At 41.0% G+C, this 25,884-nt stretch overlaps 1 protein-coding gene across 7 annotated transcripts in view; it reads left to right on the forward strand.

Annotated features, from left to right (window-relative positions):
* Nucleotides 1-25,884, forward strand: part of NCOA7 (nuclear receptor coactivator 7) — a 127,362-nt gene that overhangs the window by 97,424 nt on the left and 4,054 nt on the right. For 5 of the 7 annotated variants that reach the window (XM_008572532.1, XM_008572531.1, XM_008572535.1 and 2 more), the window contains exons 11-13: nt 11,719-11,866; nt 20,432-20,557; nt 21,988-22,140. In XM_008572532.1, coding sequence (XP_008570754.1) covers nt 11,719-11,866; nt 20,432-20,557; nt 21,988-22,140 — 427 coding nt within the window. Of the gene's footprint in view, nt 1-11,718; nt 11,867-15,219; nt 16,397-19,085; nt 19,161-20,431; nt 20,558-21,987; nt 22,141-25,884 lie in introns of those variants that run through there. The other 2 variants (XM_008572537.1, XM_008572536.1) reach the window with 2 other exon arrangements.

Genomic DNA, 25,884 nt, shown 5'->3' on the forward strand with positions numbered 1-25,884 from the left:
AGAATAAAGGATGAATTAAAGGATTTATAAGCCGACCTAACTTTCCAGCATGAAATCTTTAACGATAGTGTGGAGTTTTCTGATCAAAATGGGATAAGGGCTAAATTGAACTCTTTATGAATCTTTAATAATGTCAGTGCTAAGACCATAGTGTTGAACATTCTTTAAAATACTGTACTTTCTCGAGAACTTAGTACTCAGCCAAACTAAGTATATTGCAGAATACAAACCCTGTGATTTTTAAGTACCACCTACCATAATGTCATACTGTAATATTATTGTGATGTTCTAAGGTGAGAATGTCAGTAGTAAAGAAAAACTCAAAAAGGTCTCCAAAACAATCCCTAGAGGAATTCTTTCTCTCTTCCTATTTAATAGGAATTTTGGAAAACTGCTAAACAAATATGTTGTATGATTATTAGTCATTTATATAAATATTCTCACTTCCACTTTTTAAAAATACCTTAAAATGTTTTGAAGTGATATTGCTTATACTTCATTCCTATCCTGGTCATTTTACCTTTTGTTTTAGCAACTTAAAATTCTAGAAATTCATCACCTTCCAGAAACATTAACCAGCCACCCTTCAGTAACTTCAGTTACCAGCTTTGGCAAATGCCTTGAGTTAATCATTGACTCTATAGCCAGAATTAAGCTCGATAAAAAATAACCCCCTTCATAAGTGAGCTCTTCACAGTGGTAGCTGTGCTTTCTGTTAGAGAAACAAGCTTTGAGAGAGTAGCTTTGGAGAGTAGCTTGGGGCCATTTCCACCGAGGCCAAATAATCCCTGCCAATCCAATGGGTGCTGCACACAGTGTTTGGGAATAATTGTACAAAACAATAATTATTACAAACCTAAATGCCGGCAGGGGCCAGGCTCACTAACAGGGGTGAGGGAAGCTTGGGGCCAGGGTTAACTACAGAGCCCTTCTCTGGGCAACAGTCAACTCTGCATACCTCTGTAGCTAACTGCTATGTACCTCTGTAGCTATGTGGCAACGTGGGTCTGGTGTTGCTAGATCTTCTCCTCTTTTTCAAAGGAAACTAAAATGTGTATTATATGTGCCAAGTCTCCCCCAAGTTTTTTTTTTTTTTTTTTTTCCTTTTTGAGACCGGCCGCACTGCACTCAGCCAGTGAGTGCACCGGCCATCCCTATATAGGATCCGAACCCGCGGCGGGAGCGCTGCTGTGCTCCCAGCACCGCACTCTCCCGAGTGCGCCACGGGCTCGGCCCTCCCCCAAGTTTTAAGTATATTGGGAGACCAACAAAAATGTATCTGCTGCTGAGTCTAGGCTGTGGGCTGCCAGCCTAAGGCCTCCAGCATTGATATTGATATAAACTTTTAGTTTTTATTTATTTTTAAATATTTTTATAACTACAACTATTGTTTTGAGCAGTTATTCTCAAAAGAGAGCTTTCTTACTATTTTCGGTGAACCAAATGAAGAAGTGTGCTTTTTCCCCAGATTTATTGAGGCATAGTTGACAATTAGAAATTGTATGTATTTAGGGTGTACAACTTGATGATTTCATATATATATTATACACTTGAAACACCACAGTCAAGCCAATCAACGTATCCATACCTCACATAGTTACCATTTACTTTTTGTGTTGTGTGATGAGAACACTTATTAGCAAATTTCAAGTATATGATACGATATTGTTAATTATAGTCACATTGCTGTTCATTAGATCTAAAGAAGTGCATGTAGTTGGTATGTTATAAATAAAGTTTTCTTTTGATAGACATAAGACCCTTTAAAAATGGACATTATATGAGGGCACTACTAATGATTGGTTTAATTTGGAGTTGTAGAATATTGAAACTGAAGGACTTTACAGGGTAAGGTAAATGATTTTTTTCACATAAGGACTTTGGGCCAGGCCACTGAGCTTGGATTTTTAAAGGTGATAGTTTCTAGCAATAATCCCTGTGGTGAAGAATGCATTACCCTGCTGAGCTTCTGTTGCTGTATTCAGAATGGAGCCTCAGAAGGTTTTAGATGAAGTGTATTTGAATAGTTTATATTTGGCAGTACAAGTGACCAGCAGAACTGCATGCACATGCGTGTCAGTACTTTCTAGGCCACATTCTTTCTCTCTTCTTCCCTTTCAGGATTTCCCATTCTCTGTGCCATATATACTCTGTAGTATGTTTTTAGTATGATGGCTATTAAATTATTCAATGGTTTATATTCACAATTTTGAGGGGGTTTTTTTTGGTTTTTACCATAGGAAAAAATATTTTTTTAAGGAACATAAAAGCACTTTGAATCAGCATCATGCTATAGTAAAACACACAGTTATTATTTGGGATGAAACTATTGTTTAAATTATCTTAAAAAAAATAAGGAAATCAGACTGTTTGAATGTTTACTTTATTAATTAATTTTACTGTCAAGTGATAAGGAACAAATTTAACACAAAGATGAACATTCTTAATGAAAAAAGAACTCTTACAAATGAATTAGAAAAATATAAGCAGAAAGTTGGTAAAGGACATGAGCAGATAAGTTACACAGTCTGTAGAAATGCTCATGTCTAATAAGTACACTCTAAGATGTTTCTGCGGGTATGGAAAGTGGGGATAGGCCAAAGGCCCTTGTGCGGACCCCCCCCCCCCATCTCAGGGCCCCAGGGCCTTTTAGTTCGGCTCTGTGGTCTGCCTGGTTGCAGAAGGTGGTGGGCGGGCTGAGGCCCGTGGCTCCCACCCTCGTCTTCAGAACCCCCTGGGCTCTACTCACAATTTTTAAGTTGAGTGAGTAGTTTAGGGGTTGTATCTTTCTGTGTGAACCCCCAATTTCTTTTCCTATGAGTCAAGTTGCCTTTGATAGGACAAGAATGCCTTAACTGCTTGTCAAGTTTGTTGGTTTAAGTGATGGCAAGTTTGTAGATCATCATATAGAAGGGACTTCCTAAGAGATTTGTCTAAAAGTAAAATGAACTTCCTTTCACATTTAATGCTCCAGACACTGATAAGAAGAACTAGGATTTTTATCTTCATTTAGAAGCTCAGAGAGTAAGGAACTTTCCCAAAGCCTCCAGCTAGGAACAGGTGACACCAGTTTGGGAGCTCTGGTCTTTGACTTAGAAATGTGTGAGTTGCTTTTTTGTTTCGTTTTTTCACTGTATCTCATAGCTATGTAAAAAAAAAATTATGTATATATATATATGGAGGGGACGGAGTGGGCAACAGTAAATTAAATTTCACCTTAACTAGTAGTAAGTCTTGTCCAATAGAATACATTGTAATTATACCTAAAATCCATACGCCTAAGGTATAAAAGGTAAAACAATATTTTGCTCCAAGCACCAGTTCTTAAAGATTTTTAATCAAGGTTTTCTATCCCTTAACCCTGCAGCTTTATTAGTGACAGGCTTTTATGCACTAGTAAAACCAGGACAGTGGGACTGACCATAAAGGACATGGTAAAGTGTATTGCGTAAGACCATGAACTGACCCAGTGTTGATCTGGGTCTACCCCTAATGTGCTGTGTTAGCATCTGTTTCTTCATCATTAAATAGGAATGATAATAATAGTGACTATGTCATGGGGTTACAATGAGAGTAAATGAGTTTGTCCACACACTCAATGGAAGTTAGTTGCTGCTGCTATTACTTCTTCAGTCTGCAGTGCTTTGTTATATCTGAGAAAGCGCTGCCTTCCAAGAACTTCTGTCATCTACTTTTTTTGAATTTCTTCTTCAGAGATGACAGGTTTACCTGCTAAATGGGGATTTGTAACTTGAATATGGTGTCTCCTTTGAGGTGAATTCCTAAAGAAGCATTATGTTGGAGATAAAGACCGTTGAGGTTTATGAATAAATCTGATTAAGCCCAAATTTGTAATTAAACAGAAGCCCGAGTGCCAGGTTTTGGTATTAACTATTACTACATGGATTGGTTTTGTTCCTGGGCATGTGTATGGTAGGTTTCTCCCATGTCCACTCCCACGCCTGGGGTCTGGCCTTGATCATCTCTTGCCTGGATCACTGTTGTAGCCATAGCAACAGGGCCTTTGTTCTAGTTAGTCCTGTCTCTTCCTGGCCTTCCCTACTTGGCTCCACAGCAGTCTTTCTAAACTGCAGATCTGGCCGTGCCTCCTCCCTGCTAAAACCGTGGGTGTGGCCTGCCAGTGCCTACAGCAGCACTTCTCAAGCTTCAGCTGTCCTCATACATCCTGCCCTTCAGAAATATCTCCATATCTTTTTTTACTTAGCATTTTCCTGAGCAGCATTAGCTGTGAAATCAGAAATATAATACACTAGTTGTATTTATTACCCTTTAGAATACGTTCTTCTGCACACTCTCTGAAGTCACTGGGGCTGCCCTTACTACCCTTTGGGAAACAGTGGCCTAAGGATAAGGTTCGCGCATTTTTATTATGCCCAGAGCTTTCTGTAACCCAGTGACTCACCCCCTCCATCTTCTTCCTTTTCATCTCCTCCCATTCCATCAAGCAAAGTGTAAGTCTCACTCTTTCATTCCCCCTGTCGGGCATTCCTCCCCTACCAATTGAGGTTTTATTCAAACGAAACATCACAGCTCAGATGCCCGCTAGCTTCTATCACTGTCATGTTGGTACTGTGTTGGGATTTTTTGTTTACTCCCTGCCACCTGAGCAGTCTTAAGGCAGGGCCTGGGTCTCCTGCATCTCAGCTGCCCTGTCCCCAGTACAGAATCCTCTGTCAGAAGTCACCAGTGACCCAATTGCATAGTCCTTCTTTCTCAGTGCCACGCCCTGCTCTGTACACATGTTCTCTCCACTTCCCCTTCCTCCTGTAGCAGACTCTCCTGCCTTCCACAACAACCAGTTTACCCATGGCTGCTGGAAAGTCTTCCCTGACTTCAGCCTCAGCCGCTTCTCCACCGGGCTTGCTTTTGACACTCTTTAAAAAGAAAAAAAAAAAAGCAACAATGTGAACACAGAGCCAGAATGGATGCTGGAACAGAGTGCATTTTAGAGAGTGGCACAAGACAGAGATCTCAGACAGCCCCAAGGAGCTTGAATTTATCCTAAAACCTATGGGGAGACAGCAGAAGAATTTATGCAGCTTGGTGAAGTGATCGGGCTTGCATTTTATAAGATTTTATAAGACAGCTGCTACCTCTCTGCCAGTTCTTGGCCTCCCTCCAGGACTACTTCTGCTTCCTCCTTAAATCTTAACGGTTCCCACGACACGGTACTTGACCCAGTTCTCTGCTTGTGTTTGTTACCACACCCAGTGCTTCAGGACCCATTAGCAGCCAGGGTGGCTGTCATTACTGGTAATCCTGCTGGCTTGGACAGAGGCCCTGGATAGAGTCCTGAGGAACTGGGGCCTAGAGATGTTCAGTGAGTCATCCAAGACCACAAGGTGCGTCGCTGAGGGAGTTTCAAAAAGCCATCAACGGGCTTTCAGAGGTCAAGACAGATGATGACTGAGATACTGTCAAGTTTCCCAGTTGGTGACTTTTGAGAAAATCAGCTTCACTAAAATGGAGAGGGAAGAAACCAGACTTAAAAACTCTGCCTCCTTCTAGAAAGTATCTTTGACTCAACAAAGGGCATGTACTAAAAGTTTAATTAAATCAGAATAGAAGAATGCAGGAATGAAAAAGTGTGGGAAAATATACTAGCCCAGATGTTAACAATATACTCTCAAGGGAAAGTGAGGTATGGGAAGGGACTTTAGGAAGAAATCCGGAAAATTTTATTTTTTAAGGATGGGGAAATACAAATGGGTTGATGGATCAAGATGAAGGAGACAGAGGAATGGAAAAGATGGGAGAGGTGGGGTGGAAATAGTGGAGGAAATTCACCAAGGAGTGGCACTGTCAAAAGTACAGAGAGGAGGGTTAAAACAGGTAAAAGAGGAGTTACTTCTTCTGCAGAAAAAGATCGCTGAGAGGGATGGCAGAGGAGAGCACATTATTAGAATAGTGCTGTAGGAATCCTCCATTCAGAGAGGGGCAGGTGGGAGAGTGGCATGAAAGCTTGAGAAAGTAGAGGTGTGGAATAGCTATGGGTCAAGTCGTAAAGGAGAAGAGCTATGCATGAGTTTGGAGCTTCCAGGTGAAGGGAGAGTTTTTCCTAGCCAAGGTTAGTTATCTTTGATTTGAAGGAGACCCATTAAGCACGAAGAAGCAAACCCAGCAACACTGATTATCCCAAGTTAGGAGTTAGAAAGATGATTGTGTTTCTGCTTCTGTGGCAGGGTGTTTGGAAAGGCAGGTGCAGAGGGATCCCAGCTATAAGCCTCTAAGGGCCACCAGAAAGGGTGAGATAGAAAGATCAAGGCAGGGCCCAATGGCTGGGGAAAGAGGAAGAGGAGAGGTCGAGGTGAGAGCAAAACCAGTATAGTCAGGAGGAAGGAGTGGGCGAGGTGGAAGGCAGAGGGACAAGGAGAGGAATTTCAGAATTTGAGGCTTGTTTCTAGAGGTCAGGGTTGAGTTCTGGGAACTAAGTATTAGGAAAATCCAGTTACTCAAAAAGAACCATTCCAAGAATAAGGTTAAATAAACTTAAGGCAACTCTAATCAAGAAGGGAAAAAGATGAAGTCATATCCTTTCCATTCTCCACCCCCCATTATATACTAAAAATAACATAAACAGATGATAGAGAATTGAGCAGAAATAGAGCTGGGAAGAGGGACACTGATTTCTTCCATTTGGAGTCCAGGAACTTAAAGCTTAAGTAACTGAGTCCAAATGAATTCTAATTTTCTCCTATGGAATCGACCATTTTAATTCTTCATTCCTTCTGCTTTCCCTCAGAGGCACAGTACGAGGGCCCTCCCTCCATGAGAAAAGGAGGCTATTGTTGAGGGAAGTTGGGGTGTGCTAGTTCCCCCGAGTGTCTGAGAGAAAAGACATGAACATTTCCCATCAGGGTGCCCCATTGCAAAACGTGCCCTTGAGTTTCCCATCTCCCCTCACCCGAGGCTTCCTGAGGCTGGGGTGACTCCATTGGTCACAGAGAAAGAGCCCATGCCTGAGGGGAGAGGGAGGCCGCTCAGGGCTGCTGCCCACCGGCACAGAGCACAGTGCCCACTGGCCAGTCCCAGGGCCTGAGGCAGTGGCATGAGGCTGCTGGTAGGAGGTGCAGCAACAGGAACGGAGACTGGGCAGCATGTGCCCTAAGAGTCACCCCAGAGGTATTGTCAAAGGAAGCAATGCCGTCTAAACAAAGACCAGCAGGAGCACACCTGTGGCTGAACGAGTTGAGTTGTTGTCTTGTTGCAGTGAGTGAGAACACATACGGCCGGGAGCCATGGACCATCTCAGGAAGAGGGTGTTAGAAAGGATTTGGGTTTGTGTTAGGTGATTTTGGGGAGGACTTAAGAAAGCAGGGCTTTGCTCTAGATGGAAAGCTGCGAGGAATAATTTGGATTGGGTATTTTATTAAATCTTGTCTAAAAAGAGGGAAAGCTAGAGAGATTAATGCTATAATTGATAAAGAAGAGAGTCATTCATATGATCCAGATTAGGGAGATGTTTGGTCATTTTTGTGGCTGGGCAATGTGGTTTTTTATATTCAGATATGATTACAGGTGGTCTTGTCTTTGTTGTGGTTTGTCATGGTCATAGAGTGGTCTTGTTTGATGTAGGTGTTCTGTGAAATTATTTATGTTCAATAATAGGAAAATACCAGGGCCTAGCTGTGAGTGCAACACCGAGGCCTAGCTGATAGTGCCAGGTTAGCTTCGAGGTATTAGGGGCCGCTCTTCTTTCTCAAGTAGGCTAGCCAACAGGCGATTAGGACACCACTTGTGCCTACGGATTTTATCCAATGCAGATATACACATAATAAATGTTTCCTTTTCCAGAAGTTATACTGAAGCATATTTGGTTCGCAGCTCCACTCCAAAATACATTTAAGATGGAGTAAATTTTTTTAAGTACAGTCATGTGCCACATAATGATGTTTTGGTCAACAAGAGACCACATGTAGGACGATGGTCCCATAAGATTATAATGGCTATACCATATAGCCTAGGTTTGTAGTAGGCTGTACCATCGAGGTTTGTGTAAGTACATTCTGTGACATTCACCCAATGATAAAATCACCTAATGACACATCTCTCTGAATGTATCTCTGTCATTAAGCAATGTATGACTGTATTGAAAAAAACTAAGAGATTTCGAATTGTACATTTATCAAACCTCTCTGGAGTGGTGTTTTATTTCATGTTTTCTAAGTTAATTTTTAATATGGAAGTTCATACTACATGGTAAAGGTAGTTCAGGGGTTCAAAAGAGATACATGTTAGTTAGTGGTGGGAGGGAAAGATAATATAATGCCTATACCAGACAATGTGGTATTATATATCAAAATTATAGGTGAATTGTTCCTTTGTCAATGCAATCCCACTTCTGGGAATATATCCTATAGCTATGCCTGTACACAAGTTAAATGACTAACATATGAAGTTAATTCATCATAGTGTTGCTTATTACAGCACAATCTTGGAAACAACCCAAGTATCCGACTATAGAGGATGGTTATATAAATTATGGTAAATCCACATAGTAAGTACTACGTGCTATAAAGGAAAGAATGAAGAAAACATCTATATACTGATAGAAAGATATCTAGGATATATTGCTAAGTGAAAAAGCAAGATAGAGATAATAATCATGATAACGATAATAATGATAAAGAAAAGGAAGGCAAAAAAGGTATATATTTTTAATATATAAATAGTGCTACAAATATAAGAAATGAATAAGGTGGTCACCTATGGGACATGGGTGAACAGAGATGTAAGTGAGAAGGAAACTTCTCATTATATGCCTTTTTAAATATAATTTTGATGTTTGAATCATATAAATGCACTACCTGTTCCAAATATTAAAATAATTTCTTCTTCTTATTTTTTGGCAGCTAGCCAATACAGGGATCAAACCCTGGGCCTTGTTGTTATCAGCACCACACTCTAACCAACTGAGCTAACTGGCCAGCCCCCAAATATTAAAATAGTTTAAAGAAAGATGTTAACAATATAAAATGTCTTTCACTTCATTCTGTTCCCATTTTGATCATTTCTTTTGCAGCCTTTCAGAGTAGTACATTGTATTAGTCAAGGTTCTCCAGGAAAAGCAGAACCAATAGAATATATGTTATGTTGATGTTGCAGTATTAAGTCTGAAGGAAGAATTCCATCTTGAGGGACCTCAGTCTTTTTCTCTCAAGACCTTCAACTGATTGAATGATGCCTACCCACATTATGGAGGTTTTACTCAAAGTCTACTGATTTAAATGTTAATCACATCTTAAAAATATCTTCACAGCAACATCTAGGCTTGTGTTTGACCAAAAACTGAAACCATAGCCTCACCAAATTGAAACATAAATATCATATCCATGGACAATTATAGCATATTCAATATCTGTATCTATTTCTTTTTATGGAAATGGTAGCATATCATATACACTGATACACACTCTGTCTTGAGTGACAACTTTCCATGTTTTGAAGAAGAAATCTAAAAGGAAATAGACGTTTAAAGTATGTGATGATAATTCTGTGCTGTGGGGGAAAAGACATAATATTGGGCCGGCCCGGTGGCACACTGGATAAGTGCGCCGCTTGGGAAGCGCGGCGGTGCTCCCGCCCAAGGGTTCGGATCCCACATACAGACCGGTTCCCGCTCGCTGGCTGAGCGAGGCGCGGGGGCAGCGCCGAGGGTTGCGATCCCGTTGCCAGTCCCCGGTCCGGTACGGGGGCAACACTGAGGGTTGCGATCCGTTGCCGGACACGGAAAAAGACAAAAGACAAAAAAAAAAAAAAAAAAGACATAATATTAAAAGGGAAACAACACCTTGGAAACCAATTTGATAGTGGTTAATGTTTACATTACATAAAGGTTCCCACAAATTGAAAAGAAAAACATTGACACCACAAATGACAAAGAGCCAATTCATAAAAGAAAAGCTTCAGTCAGGAAGAAAACATTGAAGAATGTTCAACCCCCAACACTCAAAGAAATGCAAAGTGAGTTGGTAAAACTTAAATTCATTAAAAACTTATTTAAAAAAAAGAAAGCACAAGCAAGGTTGTTATGAACTGCAGTGCTGGTGTCAGAGTAACCTAGTTAGCCTTTCAAAAGCAGTTTGGCAGGATGAATCATGAGCTATAAAATCATGCCCTTTAGCCTAGTAATCCCTTTTCTGGGAACTAATCTTGAAGAAATAATTCAAAAGATAGTGAATGGCTTAGACTGTGAAATATTCATTGCAACATTATTCCTATAATCAAAGAAATAGAAACAAGCTAAAACTTGATGACATAGGAATACAGGCTAATTGTGACTTACTAGTTTCATGAAATGTAGCCATTAAGAATGAGTACAGAGAGTAGCAGCGTGTTAAACATGTATTATATAATGTTACATTTAACAAACAATTATGTCTTGACTCTGATTACAATAAAAAGAAAACTGTATAAACTGTGTAACGTGGACTAGAACAGATAGGAATGTGGAAACCTAAAAGCAGTGTGATCTATTGGGATATCAGAATTGTGCGTGACATTTCTATTTTTGTTTTAGTTCTATTAGTATTATATTTTTAGGTAATTGTAAGTTTTTGTTTTTGTTTTTGTTTTTTTGTTGTTTTGTTTTGTTTTGTTTTCCTTTTTGTCTTTTTTTGTGTCCGGCAATGGATCGCAACCCTCAGTGTCACGCCCGTACCGGACCGGACCGGTACCGGCAACGGGATCGCAACCCTCGGTGTTGCGTCCGCACCCCGCTCAGCCAGTGAGCGGGAACCGGTCTGTGTGTGGGATCCGAACCCTCGGTGGGAGCGCCGCCATGCTCCCAAGCGGCGCACTGTAGCAGTGCGCCACCGGGCCGGCCCATAATTGTAAGTTTTTAAAAATTAATGATAAATTAACATTGTCCCCCAATAACCGCAAATTGGAATTATCATTTTGTAATTAGAAGAGACTAAGGATCATTTGATCCTACCCATTGCCCTCTCCCCTACTTTGATGGGTATAGGTATGGAATCTGAGGTCGGAGAACGTGTGACTGTCCTACCTTGAGGGGATATTGCAAGTGCTGGAACTGAGAGTTCCTATCCTCTGCTTGGGAATTAGCCATATTTCTACTGATGAAGCCTGCAGAGATGCTAGAGAACCTTCATATATTAAATATATATAAGAGAATAGAGAAATTGGAAGCAAAGCACACGCCATAGTCAAAATTAGGTCCCTTTCTCATATTAAAATAGTAGCTAGTATTATTCCTGACACTTTCTATTTATCAAAGATATTTTATTAAAATTACAATATAACAGTACTTTGATCTATAAAAACATCCATTGGAGTATTGTTTATCTTTGTTCCCAGCTAAAACTTCAGATCAACATTTTTTTCTCAATGATTACAGGAATCTAATAAATGAAGACTCAGCAAGGAAAAAAAATTTGGTGTAAATATTTCGTTGTGTTTTTCAGTTTTATGCCCCTTCTCTTGATCTTTCCCTCAGGTTAAAAGACAGTTTTAACCTTTTCTCAGTGCATGTGGACATTGGCTTTCATTTGTTGCCTTTTATTTTCAGAGTTTGGAAGGCTACTTGTAGACATAATCCTGACAGTGGGAAATTTCCCAGTTAGCAAAATGGATTTGCCAAGCAGGAAAAAGATCATTGGATGTACCCAAGTCCCTCCGAGTGGCTGCCAGGAAAGCGGACTTAGTGTTAACACCTGTCACGAACATGTTTTTCAGGGTGGATCACTTGTACACATTCTTTGTTCAATGGTCTCCTGACGTCTATGGGAAAGACGCCAAAGAGCAAGGCTTTGTGGTGGTGGAAAAGGAAGAACTGAATATGATCGACAACTTCTTCAGCGAGCCAACCACCAAGAGCTGGGAGGTGAGCACTTGGGTTGGGGCTAGCTGTTTTGGTCTCTAAAGTACAGTGTGCAGTCTTATGTTCAGATTCCAAGTAACTGGCTGGTAAGAAGTTAGAGTTCCTGTGAATCTGTGCAATTATAGGGGAAAATAACACTATTCCTGTTTGGAGATAGTTATCAGCACCACCATGCGTACATGCACACAGTTCATTCCAACCACACTGGACAATCCACTTATATTCTCACTCATAGCCTCATGCCTTAGTTCAGAGGTCAGCAAGTTTTTTTTGTTTTGTTTTGGGTTTTTTTGGAAAAGTCCAGGTAATAAGTATTTTTGGCTTTGCAGGCCATGCAATCTCTGTTGCAGCTACTTCTGTCAAAAGCAAAAGCAACCACGGACAAAACATAAATGAATGAGCATGGCTGTGTTCCATTTCATATAGTTATTTTGGGTTATAAAATATTGTTCTTTAAAAATGTTTTTCAACCACTTAAAAATATAAAAACTTTCTTGCCTCATGTGCCATACAAAAACAGATGGTGGGCTGCATTTGGCTATAGTTTGCCAAACCCTAGTTCCCTTCATCCCATCAGGCAGGCATGTATCAAGTACCCCTTTGGGGCAGGGCCCTGTAAATATGATGATAGATAAGACAGGCTTTTTAAACTTAATAAGCCATTATGAGGCTCTTGCATTAATCAATTTTGAGAGATAATGGTTGCTGAGAAAGTGGCAGTGAGGATAGATAAAATTGAGTGCCTGACTTTGAAAGATAGATAGAAGGTGGAATACACAGGACTTTGTGCATAATTAGATGTGGAGAGTAAGGAAGATGTCAAGATTGATCTCTTGGATTTTAGAGTGGGAACTTGTGTTAGTCCATTTCTGTTGCTTATAACAAAATACACAGAACTGGGTAATTTGTAAGAAAATAAAATGTATTGCTTACAGTTTCAGAGGCTGGGACATCTAAAGTCCAGCGAACACATCTGGTGGGGGTCTTCTTTGGTGGTGGCTTTACCACATGCAGGGGTCTCACATGGCAGAAAATGGCAGAGCAGATAGAAAGAAAGAGACTCTCATGTGCTGTCCTCTTAAAGCCCTTAGAAACACACCCATGAACTAGGGCATAGCCCTTACAAACCAATCACCTCTCAGAGGCCCCACCTTTCAATCATCAGAATAGGATTTCCCATACTCTCAGCAGTCACAGTGGGGGCCAAGCTTCCAATATCTGGAACTTTGGGGGATACATTTAAGCTTCAATGAGTTCAAGGGAGGACATTCAATCCACGGCAGAACTGGAGTGATAGTAGTAGCTGCCTGTCACTGAGTGAAATAAGGAGCATAGCAAGAGGATTTGATTCAGTAGAAAGGCTCTGCATTCTGGCTTTAATCTGGGTTTGAGATGCTATGGAATGTCCAAGAGACAATTGAGAATGAAACTTAGGAAAAAGATCTGAAGATGTAATTTTGGAAATCATTAGAAAAATTGAAGTTACGGGTGTGGATGAGGTCATCCCAAGAGAGTATGTACAGTGGAAAGATGACATGGCTCAGAACAGAACCCTGAAGGAGACCAGCATTAATGGACCAAATAGAGAAAGTACAGCCCCCAAAGGTGACTGAGGAGGAGAAGCCAGGAAAGGGGGAGAGAAGCAGGAAGGTCATGTCTCAGAAGCCAAGAGAAGAGAATACTTCAAGAAGGGAGTGTTGGTCAAAAATGACTAATGTTACAGAGGAGTCAGAAGAACTGAAACACACCTTTTGGATCTAAAACCAATGAGGTAGTTGGTGACTTTAACAAAAGCAGTTTCATTAAAGTGACCGGGTCAAAATTTAGATTCCAGTGATTCAAAGAATGAGCAGGGGGTGAAGAAGTGGAGCTAATAAATTTGAGCAAACAGCTCAAGAGTTGGCTTTGGAGAAGAAAAATGGGATAATATGGTGAGCTGGAAGAGGTGAGGTGGGGTGGGGGCAGGTTTCCCTCTGAGAGACTTTAACATTTTAGGTGAGATGAGATGGAAGGATAGAGTAGAAGGTGTGGAAGATAGGGAATGAGAGAGGAAATCATCAGAATGGTAGGTCCCTGCAAAGCCACAGGGAATGTGGAAGGATTAGCCTGAGGTGATCAGACAGGAGAAAAGGATGTGTGCAAATCAGATGTAGATTCAGTGACAATAAATCATGGCACTTCTCATTTGATGGTTTCTATTTCCTCTGAAGCAGAAGGAAGGGGCAACTCCTAGAAACCAAAGGAGAATGTGAAGAAGGTTCGAGATAGCAATGACAGAGATAATACAGAAAACACCAAGTAAGGAACAATAAATAGTAGGCTGGCTGGGACTGAAGGTCCCCTTGGGGTCTGACACTGTATGTGTATAGTGGCACCAGGTTGCAGAGTGGGGCAATTTTCTCCAGCAGTTCCCCCAGCCTGGTGTTAGATTCATCCAGTGGGCAGTTGCATTCTTCCAAGGCTGGAACCTTGTCCGACTGGAATGGCCAAGGGTGATGAGGTCTGCACCTTAGGCTTAATCTCTTCTAGAATGCTGGGTCCTTTCACAGGCATGTTGGCACTCACTCTTCCCTTTCCCGTTCACTCCCCCAGCCCTGTGCACACGCACAGCTGTCCATGACAGTCCTGTCCTCCTGCAACTCAGGCAGATTTACTTCTGACTTCCTACAGCCCACTGTTCATACCTCTGTAGTACATTGCCCAGCAATTAACTCGTAAACATGTTTGTCTCCCCATAGTGCATAAGCTCCTTGTTTGAGACCATTGTTTAAAGGTTTTTAAGCATAGTAGGCTTCCCCTCTTGGCTTTTTTATATTCATTTTTGGTCTGTTTTTCCTTCTGTCTCTGGCCAGTCTTTCTGAGTCTACTTTGCTTGTTCCCTTCCTTATGGTGTTCCCTAGGAGTTTGTCCTTGGCTTTTTCTTCTCCTTTGTTACATCTTCCTTAGATGAGCTCATCAAGTCTGTGGTTTATGCTGCTGATCCCACATCTGCCTCTCACAGAACTCTTTCTCCCAAGCTAGTACTCTACAATTCACAGCTGCCCCACACATCCTCCTGGAAGTCTCCGTAAAGCAAGGCGTGACACTCGTGTTCCAGCCAAGAGACACAGGAATATCAAGTCCTGTCCTCACCTAATCATCCCTGCCCAAGATGCCCCCATGAAATATGGGATAAAGGAAGCAAAGCCAGAAAAGGTGCTTTTTCTTACCAAGGCTGTGGCCTTTCACCCTAACGCAGAGTTTCAGAGAGAAGGTTTTGACCAATGGGGGACTTAATCCTTTCCTGACTAGGCCTGAATATTTAGAGACAAAGCAGTCCTCTTAAGGCTTATTCTTCTTCTTTCCACCAACCCTAGACTGGAATCTCAGCTTTTGACAACTCCCGGGGAAGAAGAGGCCACATATACCAACACCAGAAGAAAGGGAGCGAAAGAGGCGTGCAGAGCGGGAGGTCTACTTCAGGATCTAGGGTTGAGGAGAGTGGGGTTGGGCGGTGGGCCCCAGGCCTTCTCAGGCCCAGCTGCTGAGGAGAATGGAAGAGAGGGCAGGTCCTTCTGGAAGGTAGTCCCTGACCCGTAGTGGAAGAGGAGGAGAAGAAGAAGGGATAGAGAATGGGGAAGCAATGGGTTGGCCTGTTCCAAGTTCCTATACTGCCCTTACCAGTGCTCAGGACACATGGAACAAAAAGATAGCTGGAGAGAGGTGACTAGACTGCTCAGGCCACCTTAGCCCTTTTCTCCATGTGGAAGAGAGTCCAAAAGTTCAATGAGGAGAAAACCGCTGCTTCCCTCCCATGCAGGAGCAGGCTCTCCCCGCTGGCACTATCTTCAAGCCAGTCCACAGTCACAGCATTTCTCCTCCTTTGTGGGAGGGGAAAGAGAACCTTGCACTCCCTGAGAAGATGACAGGTGTTTGGTCCTCGGTATGTTCAAAAACACTCATCATCTTTTCCCCTAACTTGCTCCTCCTCATGTATTCCAAACTTCATTAGTGATGTCCAAGCCAGAAACCTAGATTTCCCAGATTCTTCTTTTATCATCACGTGCAGTCAGTCATCTCTAGTCAGAATCTTGTTGATTCTGATCTTAAGTGGTGCAGGGTCCTCTGCTCCCCTCCATCACCACTGCCCTAGTCAGGCTCTCTGCACCCTTCACTTGGACTCCCAAGGACACTTCCAGTCCCAACCTGACCACCAGTCCATCCTGCCATACACAAGATCTTTAAATAAGCTTTGTTTCCTCATTTTATAAAAGTAATACCTGCCTATTGCAGGAAATTTGGAAACTACAGAAAAATATTATGCAGAATATTTAATAATACTATCTAACCACAGTTAACAATTTTATACATTTTCTCCTACTCTTTTTTTTTCTATTTTGCTTTAGGATGTTTTCTGGATGGTGGTGGAGGTGGTGCATGTTGCTTTTTATTTTTGCAAAATGGGATTGTGTTCTGTGTATATTTTGTATCTGGTTTTTCTCACTGCTGTATTGTAAGAATTATGTCATATTATTAAAGATTTTAAGAGCTTCATTTTTAATGGTTGCATAGTCTTTTTTAATCTCTATTATACTTTAATAGTTGCCCACTTTTAGGAATCATTGTGTTGATTCAAGCTTTTCACAAGGATGAGATGATCTGCAACCCTTATTATTCCCTTAGTTTCCTGGAAGTGAAATTACATGGTTTAAGGGTACTAATTTTTTAAGGCTCCTAATTTTTTATGTAACGCCTTGCCAGCAATGTGAGGAATACCCTGTCACTGTGCATCTGCCACCAGAGAGCATTATTGCTATTATCCCTTTATAAATATTTTTGCTAATTTGGAAGCTGAGAAATGTTGCCTTATTATTTGATTTTTATTTCCTTGATTACTGTTGAGGATAAAATGAATATAAATGTATTCTTGAATTAGCCATTTGTTTTTCTCCTTTTCGATGTCCTCTCGTTTCTTTTGCCACCCCATGTTCTCCCTCCGCTTCCCCCCAATTGCCTGAAGCAATTGTTACTCCCCTGGCCAATTGTTAAAATAACTACCTCAATCGTAGACCCTTATCACTAGAGACTTTGATTCAGTAGGTCTGGAGGAGGAATGTTGAAATCTGTATTTTAAAAAGCTCCTAGATGATTTTGAAGAACAGCCTGGTTTAAAAAACGCTGATTGTATTAGTCTGTTTTTGTTGCTTATAACAAAATACCTGGAACTGGGTGATTTATAAAGAAAAACCAAATTTATTGCTCACAGTTTCTGAGGCTGGGAAGTCCAAAGTCCATCTGGTGGTGGCAACAGTGACCTGGGGCTCTCACACTGCAAGATGGTAGAGCAGAGAGAGCAAGAGAGAGAGGAAGACAGATTCTCCTCTTCTCTTAAAGCCCTCAGAACCACGCCCCTGGCCACTATTTTTAACCCCTTCATTACAGCACAGTCCTACAGTCTAATCACCTCTTCAAGGCTCCACCTTTCAATTACCATAATAGGATTTCCCACCCTCTTAACAGTCACAGTGGGGGCTAAGTCACTAATACATAAAACTTGGGGGACACAATTCAAGCTTCAGTGAGTTTGGAGGGCCATAATTCAATCCACTACACTGACCTATAGGATAAGTTCTAAGCCCCTTCATGACATGAGGGTTCTTCGTTTTCTCTACTCTTGCTCCCTCCCCAGCCTCATCTCCCTCCCTCCTCGCTACTTCCCTTGCTCTCTATTCTCCAGTCATAGTAAACCTAGAACCCATCTCTCTTTTCCTGCTGTGCCCTGGAACATTTCCCCAGACCCCACACTCTGCTCTCAAATTTCACCATCTCCTCTGTGAATAAGCCATCTCAGAACCCCCCAGGTTGCCCCAACCTCCTTTGGGCATCTTCTGTAGCTTTTAGCATCCGTATCACATGGAATGTCACTCATTTATTGATAATTATCTACTGTCTCCTCACCCACTGGAGACTGTGGACTGCTTTGTGTCTGTCCCCTTGCCTCACAAAGCACCTGGACATCATATATGAAGCACTCAATAAATGTTAGTTGTCATCTAGGAACTGAAGAAAGTGCTGTCTTACTGGTACAAAATCCATCAGTGAGGGGCCGGCCCGGTGGCGCACTGCTATAGTGCGCCGCTTGGGAAGCGCGGTGGCGCTCCCGCCGAGGGTTCGGGTCCCACATACAGACCGGCTGCTAACTGGCTGAGCGAGGGGCGGGTGCGACACTGAGGGTTGTGATCCCGTTGCCGGTCCCAGTCCAGTACGGGCATGACACTGAGGGTTGCGATCCGTTGCCAGACACGAAAAAAAAAGACAAAAAGGCAAAGTCAGTTCTGGTTGACCTGGAACTGGTCACTAAGTATCTGCCAGAATCTTCTCTATAACTGATCTCCACAGTGAGCTGTGCAGTAGCACTCTGTTCTCTTAGCAGTCCTCAAGACCAAAAGGCCACATTAGATGTGGAAGAGTCACAGAAAGATCACTGAAAATTAATCTAGTGGTGATCTATATTTCTTTCCAACCCTCTGACATCTGATCTGAGTGTAGAAGAGGACTCAACCTAACTCCTCGTCATTAAGACTAATTCTGAAATGTAAAAAGATAAATACTACTTTGCCAGCTGTTTTGTAAATCTGCACCTATGATCATGTCTTTCACAGCCTCATATAAACCAGATATTCTCCCATTCTTTTATGTCCCTCACATCCAATAAATATGACATGGTATTGAAGTGAAATGCCTTTTTTCTAACTGTAATGAACCTGTCTCAGCTAAAGATTCCTTTTCATCCTTACTTTGAGATTCATACTGATGCCAGGGAGCATACATAAAGTTTAAAATGGAGCTCTAGCCTTTAAAAAGGTGCTGGAAAAAACCCGAAAGAGCAGGGCTAGAAAAGCAAGGTTAGCCAAGGACAATAGGGAAGAAAACCATAAGAGAAAAAGGAAAAAAAAAAAAACAACGGCGTTTTATTGTACGGTTAGGAAACCACCATTTCAAAGGTGAAAGTGTCGGCTTTGCCTGACAGGAAGTGTGTTTTCTCTAAATCCTAATTTGGGTGTGTTCCTGTAGAAATGTTGAGCCCTCTCCTAAGGGAAACAGAAACTCAATCATGCAGGAAACTAGATACTAAAAAAACAGTTGTAGCTCAGCGTGGCCACAAGTAAGTGTGGTGTGGAGGCAGAAAGAGAAAAAACCTGTTCCTCATTAGCAAGCCGGCCCACACTTCTCACCGGTCACCATGAGAGGCCGACGGTTGCCCGTGGACATTCAGATTTTCTATTGTGCCAGACCTGACCAAGAGCCCTTTGTGAAGGTATGTTGGAAGGTGTCCCTGAGCTGAATTCTCAGTGATTTGCCACTCAGTATGTTTTGAAATGTGTGCTAATTAGAAAGGGTTGTGACATTTCAAGCAGAGCAGGCATTTTATTCGTGTGGAGATGAATATGGTGTTCCTGCCCCTTCCATTTCGAGTCAGAAATCCAGATTTTATTTTTTTCACTCCACATCTTCATCCTGTGCCTGTGGTAATTAAAAAGCTTGCCAAAAATGTGGTGCTTTATTTAACATATTTACAGTGCTGGATTCATGATTCTTTGATTGTGTTTTCTCTATGTAAATACTCCTTCAGAAAATGGTAACATTTATAAGCTAATTTCCTTACCTGTAAATCTGGCTCAGACAGCAGGCAGTGGTTACTTTTTATCTGCCACTGTTAATTTTGGAAATTGAGTGTGCATTATTTGACAGCTTTCACTAAATATAACTTAAATGCTTTTTCTCTATACAAAAGTCAATAACAGTGGTATCCAGGAACTTTGGTGAATTAGTTGTTTAATATAAATCTCTCCATTTCAAAATTATTCAGTGATTTAAACAGAATGTAAGAGGGGTAAAAAATTGACTTTAAGGTGAAATGGACTTTGATAGTTCATAAGCACAGCTACAATTAAATAATAAATGTTGTATACAAAGTAATGTTTGTAGGTTTGGAAGGGAGGAACACTTCGGTCATTTCTGAACTGTCTGTAAGGAACTGAAACCTAGTTGTAATTTAGACTAACACTTGGTGTGTCTTTGTGTTGTTGCTCCTGATAGCTGTTATCATTGTTTCTGGGAGAGTTGGTTGCTATGTGCACAAGCTTGAGAGAAAATATCAGGGACCTTGATTAAAAACTGTCCTTATCATCCCAAACTCTCTATTTATAGAAGACTTACTCACTGAATGCGCTCTGATTAGTCCCTTAACAATTCAAATTTAGGTGCAGACTAAAGGAGAATAATTTAGGGCATTTCAAGGGTACATGTTGCTTGTGGAGTTATACATAATTCTCACTCAGTGATTGAGCCATCAGCAGGAATAGTAAAACTGTAAATCTCCTGACTTTAATTTGTACCTATTAAATGACTTAAATTGTGCATTCGTTCTGAAATTGAAAAATTAGCTATTTCCCTAAAGTCCTCCTCCATTTATCTCCTGTGTTCGATACTCTACCTTTTCAGGCATCTGTGTTCCTGTGGTGTGTTTTTTAGCAGCTGGAGGAAAAGCAAATGCATCGTTTTTCTTGGCTTGTTTTCTCATTTCAGATCATCACCGTTGAGGAGGCGAAGCGCAGGAAGAGCACGTGCAGCTACTACGAAGACGAGGACGAGGAAGTGCTGCCTGTCCTGAAGCCGCACAGCGCGCTCCTGGAGAACATGCACATAGAGCAGGTGCTTCTCCCCGGGGACGCAGAGCGGGCTTCTAGGTCTTAAAAAGTATTTCCCATCCCTGACTGCACTTGCTCGTCTCACTCAGGGCAAAGGATGAGCAAGGTTAGAAAGAGGAACGCCGGAAGCCTCATCATGGCTGGGGTCCCCTTCTCTGCTTCTGAAAAGTTACAAAGCATCCTCGCCACCTTTGTAGGAGTGTGAGGAGTTGGTCAGACCTTACCATCTTCTCTCAAACCTGAAGGAAATGCCAGTTCTTACCTTTAAAAAAAAAAAAAAAAAAAAAATGTCCTACTATAGTCCTAATGCACTTAAAAAGGATCTGCATTTATCCTAGTGATTAGTGCAGAGTTCTAATAGCTTTCATTTACAATCTCAATAACGGTAAAGCAAATGCACTTCGTTTATGAAAAATACCTTCCTCTAGGTATTTCGTTGTGTACTTTATACATTCTGAAAATGTGTTACTTGAACTTTATGAAATATTATATGTGCTTATAACTGAACCTTAGTAAAGAATCTCTTGTCCTTTCCTCATCAGTTAGCTTAGAAATCTGACTTTCAGAGAACTGAGAGAATCATCAAGTTCAACTTCCTCAATTGACAAATGAACCAGTGAAGGCCCAAGAAAGCCAGAAAACTTGACCAGGCAGTTATAGAGATGGGGTTCATGCTGATACTACAATTAATCTTAAGCACTCTGAAGACTTAGCACTTGACAGCCCCTTTGCTAATACTCTTAAAGAAATATACAGTATTATTTGTACTTATGGCAGCTGTGTTTAAGCTAAATGTTGATGTAGATGAAAGAAACAGGTGTGATGAGGACAGGCTACCTCTGATTTCTAGCATAAAACACCAGGTTTTTTTGCTGTCACTTTTGTGGGAAGCTGCAGTTGTCAATAGCAGCTCTGAGCCTGCGAGGGTTTAGAAAGGACAATTGCAGAAATACGAACTGTTTGGCAAAAGTCAGGTTGAAGTGTAAAGGAAGAGCATGTGTCTAGTTCATACTTTTTTTTTTTTTTTTTTTTTTTTAAATATGAACAGTAAGGGCCGGCCATCCCTGTATAGGATCTGAACCCGCATCTTTGGTGTTATCAGCACCACACTCTCCCGAGTGAGCCACGGGCTGGCCCTTAGTTCAGACCTTTTGATCCAGCTTGATCTGTGACTTCACATGTATAGTGGCACAGCCACGATCAGGCCCCGGTAGAGGAGCATGTTCTGTCCAGCTTCCCTGCCAAGGCAAACACCGTCAAGTAATGATTTCCCCCTCTCATTCTTGGTTTCTGATGGCAAATATTTGCCAAAGTAATGGGGAACAATATGTGTATGATTTTGAGTAAAAAAGACAAGGGCACTTATTTTATGCCACAAGCTCATGTGTGATTTGTGGGTGAACTGTCTGTTTACATCCTCCTTTAAATTTGCAGCTGGCCCGTCGCCTTCCAGCAAGGGTGCAAGGGTATCCATGGAGACTGGCCTATAGCACATTAGAGCACGGGACCAGCTTGAAAACTCTCTATCGCAAATCGGCATCTCTAGACAGTCCTGTCCTATTGGTCATCAAAGATATGGATAATCAGGTGAGGCCTGTCCCTCTCACAGCGAACATGTTTCTAATGACAATTTTCAGATCCATCCAAGAGTAGAAAGTCTAGAACAAGGAACTCCCATCACCCAGATTCCACAATTGGTGGGATTTTGCCACACTTGCTTATCTGTCTTTTTTTTTTTTTTAATCTTTGTTTTTTCTTTGCTAAAGTATTTTAAAGTAAATCCCAATCATTAGGTCATTTCACCCCTACATATTTCAGAATCAGCTCTAAAAAGAAAATGGGAAATATCCCCAAATACAATCACTTTCTAAGGAATTTTTTTCCTATGCTCGCCATGAACTAGGAAACTATGATAATACTTTATAACCTAAAGCTGGAAACGTTAAGGAAAGTCAAATCTGGATTTAGAGATAGTTGAAGAAATAAATTCCGATGCCAGGCAAGGCCAGGGTGCATTATAACTGAAGGGTCCTATTGTAGGAAAGAGCAGAGAATGCACTGTACCATACCTGACTGCACTTTCACTTATGTTACAGTTGGTTTTTCTCGAAGGCACTGGTGAAATCTAGATGTTACTGCAGTATTACCTTTTCCCGCAAATCAGCTTAGAGTGTGAGTGGAACTTGTTCAGGCTTTTTTCATTTACAACCCAGTCAGGCTCTTGTGTCACAAAAGAAAGACATCATTCAAATCTGCTCTTCATTCATTTCAGTTTATTCTGCGTTGTATTAAGAAGAAATTCCTGTAATAGTTTAAGAGGTGGATGCCACCCTTTTCTACATTCTGGCATCAAAGCAGGTTTTACTCAACAACCATTCATTCATTTATTCATCCATTGAACAAAGGTCCAATATGTGTCTGTTATGTGCCTAGCACTATTAAGCATTGGGGAGCTTACTGTGCAGTATAGAATTTTTATTTTGACAACATGCCCACCTCTGAATGAGCCATATAAGTGGGATCATTTTAGGGGAAATAGAACTTTGCTGTCATAATTTGTCTTGGGAAAAATTAGGGAAGAGGGAAGGGTACTAAAGACACCGTCTTTTTCAACAGTGATCTTTTGTGTTTTTATTACACAATTATTGTAGCTTAAGAGTTGCAGGGAGGAGTTGTGCTGTTATCATTGTTACTATTATTATTTCCTGATTGATGATATTTTGTTTAATAATAGTCTAAGCTGAATAGTGGGTAGAGTCAAGATAAAAAATTAAAATAATAATAACAAATTGTTTAAAATGGAATTACTTAGGGATTTAGTGAAATGTTTGATAAGTTGGGTGCTGTGTTTTGGATGAGGTATGACTAAGGTATCTTAGACCACATGTGCAAATCCTTACCAAAAGTATAGAATAGTTTTCCTATTTATTTGCAAAATATATCAAACTTGCTGGGGAATGTGATGGTCCACACGGGGTAGGTGTTGGTGAAGCACCATCTCACCACGCCTCCTGTTAGCAGACAGGTGAAGGAGGCCCACACTGAGGGTTGCACTGTTTGTCGGGGTGGAGTCTTACTGAGTCATGTACCCTGGAGGCGCTGTGTTGTTTGAGGACACCTGAACACTAACTGCTTTTCCTGCCCCAACTACCGCCAAGGGAAGAATGTGGATTTTTTGTGTTTAAAAACATGATAGAAAAACACCTGTAAATTTACCTGAAAATAATATGAAATTCTAATGCAAAAATATTACATATGCAGAATGGTAGGAATGAGGAGCACTGCAGAATCAAGTCCCAGTGAAAGAACTGTATCTGCTAGGAATTATAAAAAACAACAATCACTTAAAGTCTGAAAATTGCCCTAAGGACATACAGCAAGGGAAGAAATATTTATTCAAGGAGATCTAATAAATCTCACTAGCAACATGAGATTCTGTGACACTAGAGGCACAACCTTTTCCCTCCCCACCTAGCTCCCAGCCCAGACTGATAGTAGCTCCACCCTGGGCACATGTGGCTAAGAAGATGGGGCTCTCTCTCCCCACAGCTGCCAATCAAGGGATATGGCATATCCCTTCTATATGCAGGTCCCCAGCACTTTTTATCCCCCACTCAAGATCTGCATTTGAGAGGCTAAAATCTAGGCAAGTGTGGCCTAGAGGTAGGGGGCTCTCTTCCTCCACCCAGCCCCCATCACAGGGAAGGTGCTCTACCTTCCCTGGTAGGCTGAGAATACTGGGGTCTCTACAGTTCTTGCTCTAGCTCGTCGGGCAGAAGTTCCATAACAAGTTAGGCAAGCCAAGACCAGAGGCTACTGCCCTTGCCCAGCACTTTGCTCAGAAAACCTGATTATTCCTCCTGGAGAAGCAGGCCACTGTCCAGCCCCTAGCTCCAGAGCAGTGGCTTAGAGATTTTTCCCCAGGCAAGAGGCAGGCCATAAGACATAGAGCTCTGAAGCTCTACCCAAAAGAACTGACTGTATTTAGACAAGCAGGTATGGGGAAACTTAAGCCAAAGGGCACTCAAAACAATGAAAATTTTCTTGATAAATAATTAAGAGGAGGCTGATAGCCCCAGGAAGGCAACAAACTAATCTACAGAACAGCTAGCTTATCAGAGAGAACCAGAAAAAGAGACAGCTAAAGACAACCTTCCTACGATCAGGATGAACATCATAGACTGGCCAAAGAAACTACCCCTGCAAAGGGATCTAAGGTTAATTGAATCTGACTGTAGAGTAATGTATACCACAAGGCATTGTTAAAAACAGTAGAATAATTATCAGGTAATTAATAGAGCCTGATTTATACTAACTTAATTCCAGTGAGGTATAGAAATGTTAATTGTATGTTGCTCTGTTACATCTTTTCACTTTGGGGGGTATTATTGTTACACATATTACACCTATATATTATACACACAACAATAAATTGTTTTGATTACTACTTTGTATAATTTTATGACGACTAAAGCCATTGAGAGAACAAAGGAAAGCAAATACACATTTATAGGTTTTGTTATATTAACTTTTATTTTATTATTTCTGGTTGTCTTCATTTATTCCCATGAATTTCTTTGTTTTGTTTTGCTAAATATATTACATTTTTATGTGGTATAGGCCAAATAATACCATCGTGTGCATATTATTTTATATAATTGTCCTCTAAATAAATTAATAGAAAAAAAAGAAAATGGACATTTTCTTACATAATCCCAATGCTGTATAGACCTAGCAAAATTAATGGTAATTCCTTAGTATCATCCAATCTCTAGACCTTAAATGGATTTCCATGATTGTGAAGAAAATTTTAGTTAGGAAAGAATATAATTACTTAGAATCCTGCATTGAGTGAGAATAAGGATGATGTTTCTTATTTATTGGTTAGAAAGGGACCCACTTTCTTCCACCTATGACCATTGCCCTTCTTGGCATATTTTAGCACCCTGCTTTTAAATATAAATGTTTATCTCAGTTGTGTTCTAGTTCTTTTACTGAAAGATCACCAGAAGGGAAAAGGATTTTTGATGTTTTGTTACTGTTTTGTTTTCCTTTGTTCTTAGCAGCTCTAGGGAAGGGTTTGGTAGCAGACAGGATGAAGAACATTGGTTAGAAAGAGATTCTAGACTTCTGCGTAATGTTTGGTATTTCAAGTAGTCAGGAACTGAGCATAATTGGTGAAGAAGAGAGCACGGTGATTATGATCCAATTAAAATAACTTTTAAAAATTGCAAGGCATTTTTTACATAACCTGTATTGAAAGCAGTGTTTTCTCAAATGAGATTTGGAGTAGAAGGTATATCTGAATCATCTAGAGGCGTTTTTAAAATA

This window comes from Galeopterus variegatus, unplaced genomic scaffold (genome assembly GCF_000696425.1).
Source record: "Galeopterus variegatus unplaced genomic scaffold, G_variegatus-3.0.2 Scaffold804, whole genome shotgun sequence".
NCBI lineage: Eukaryota > Metazoa > Chordata > Mammalia > Dermoptera > Cynocephalidae > Galeopterus > Galeopterus variegatus.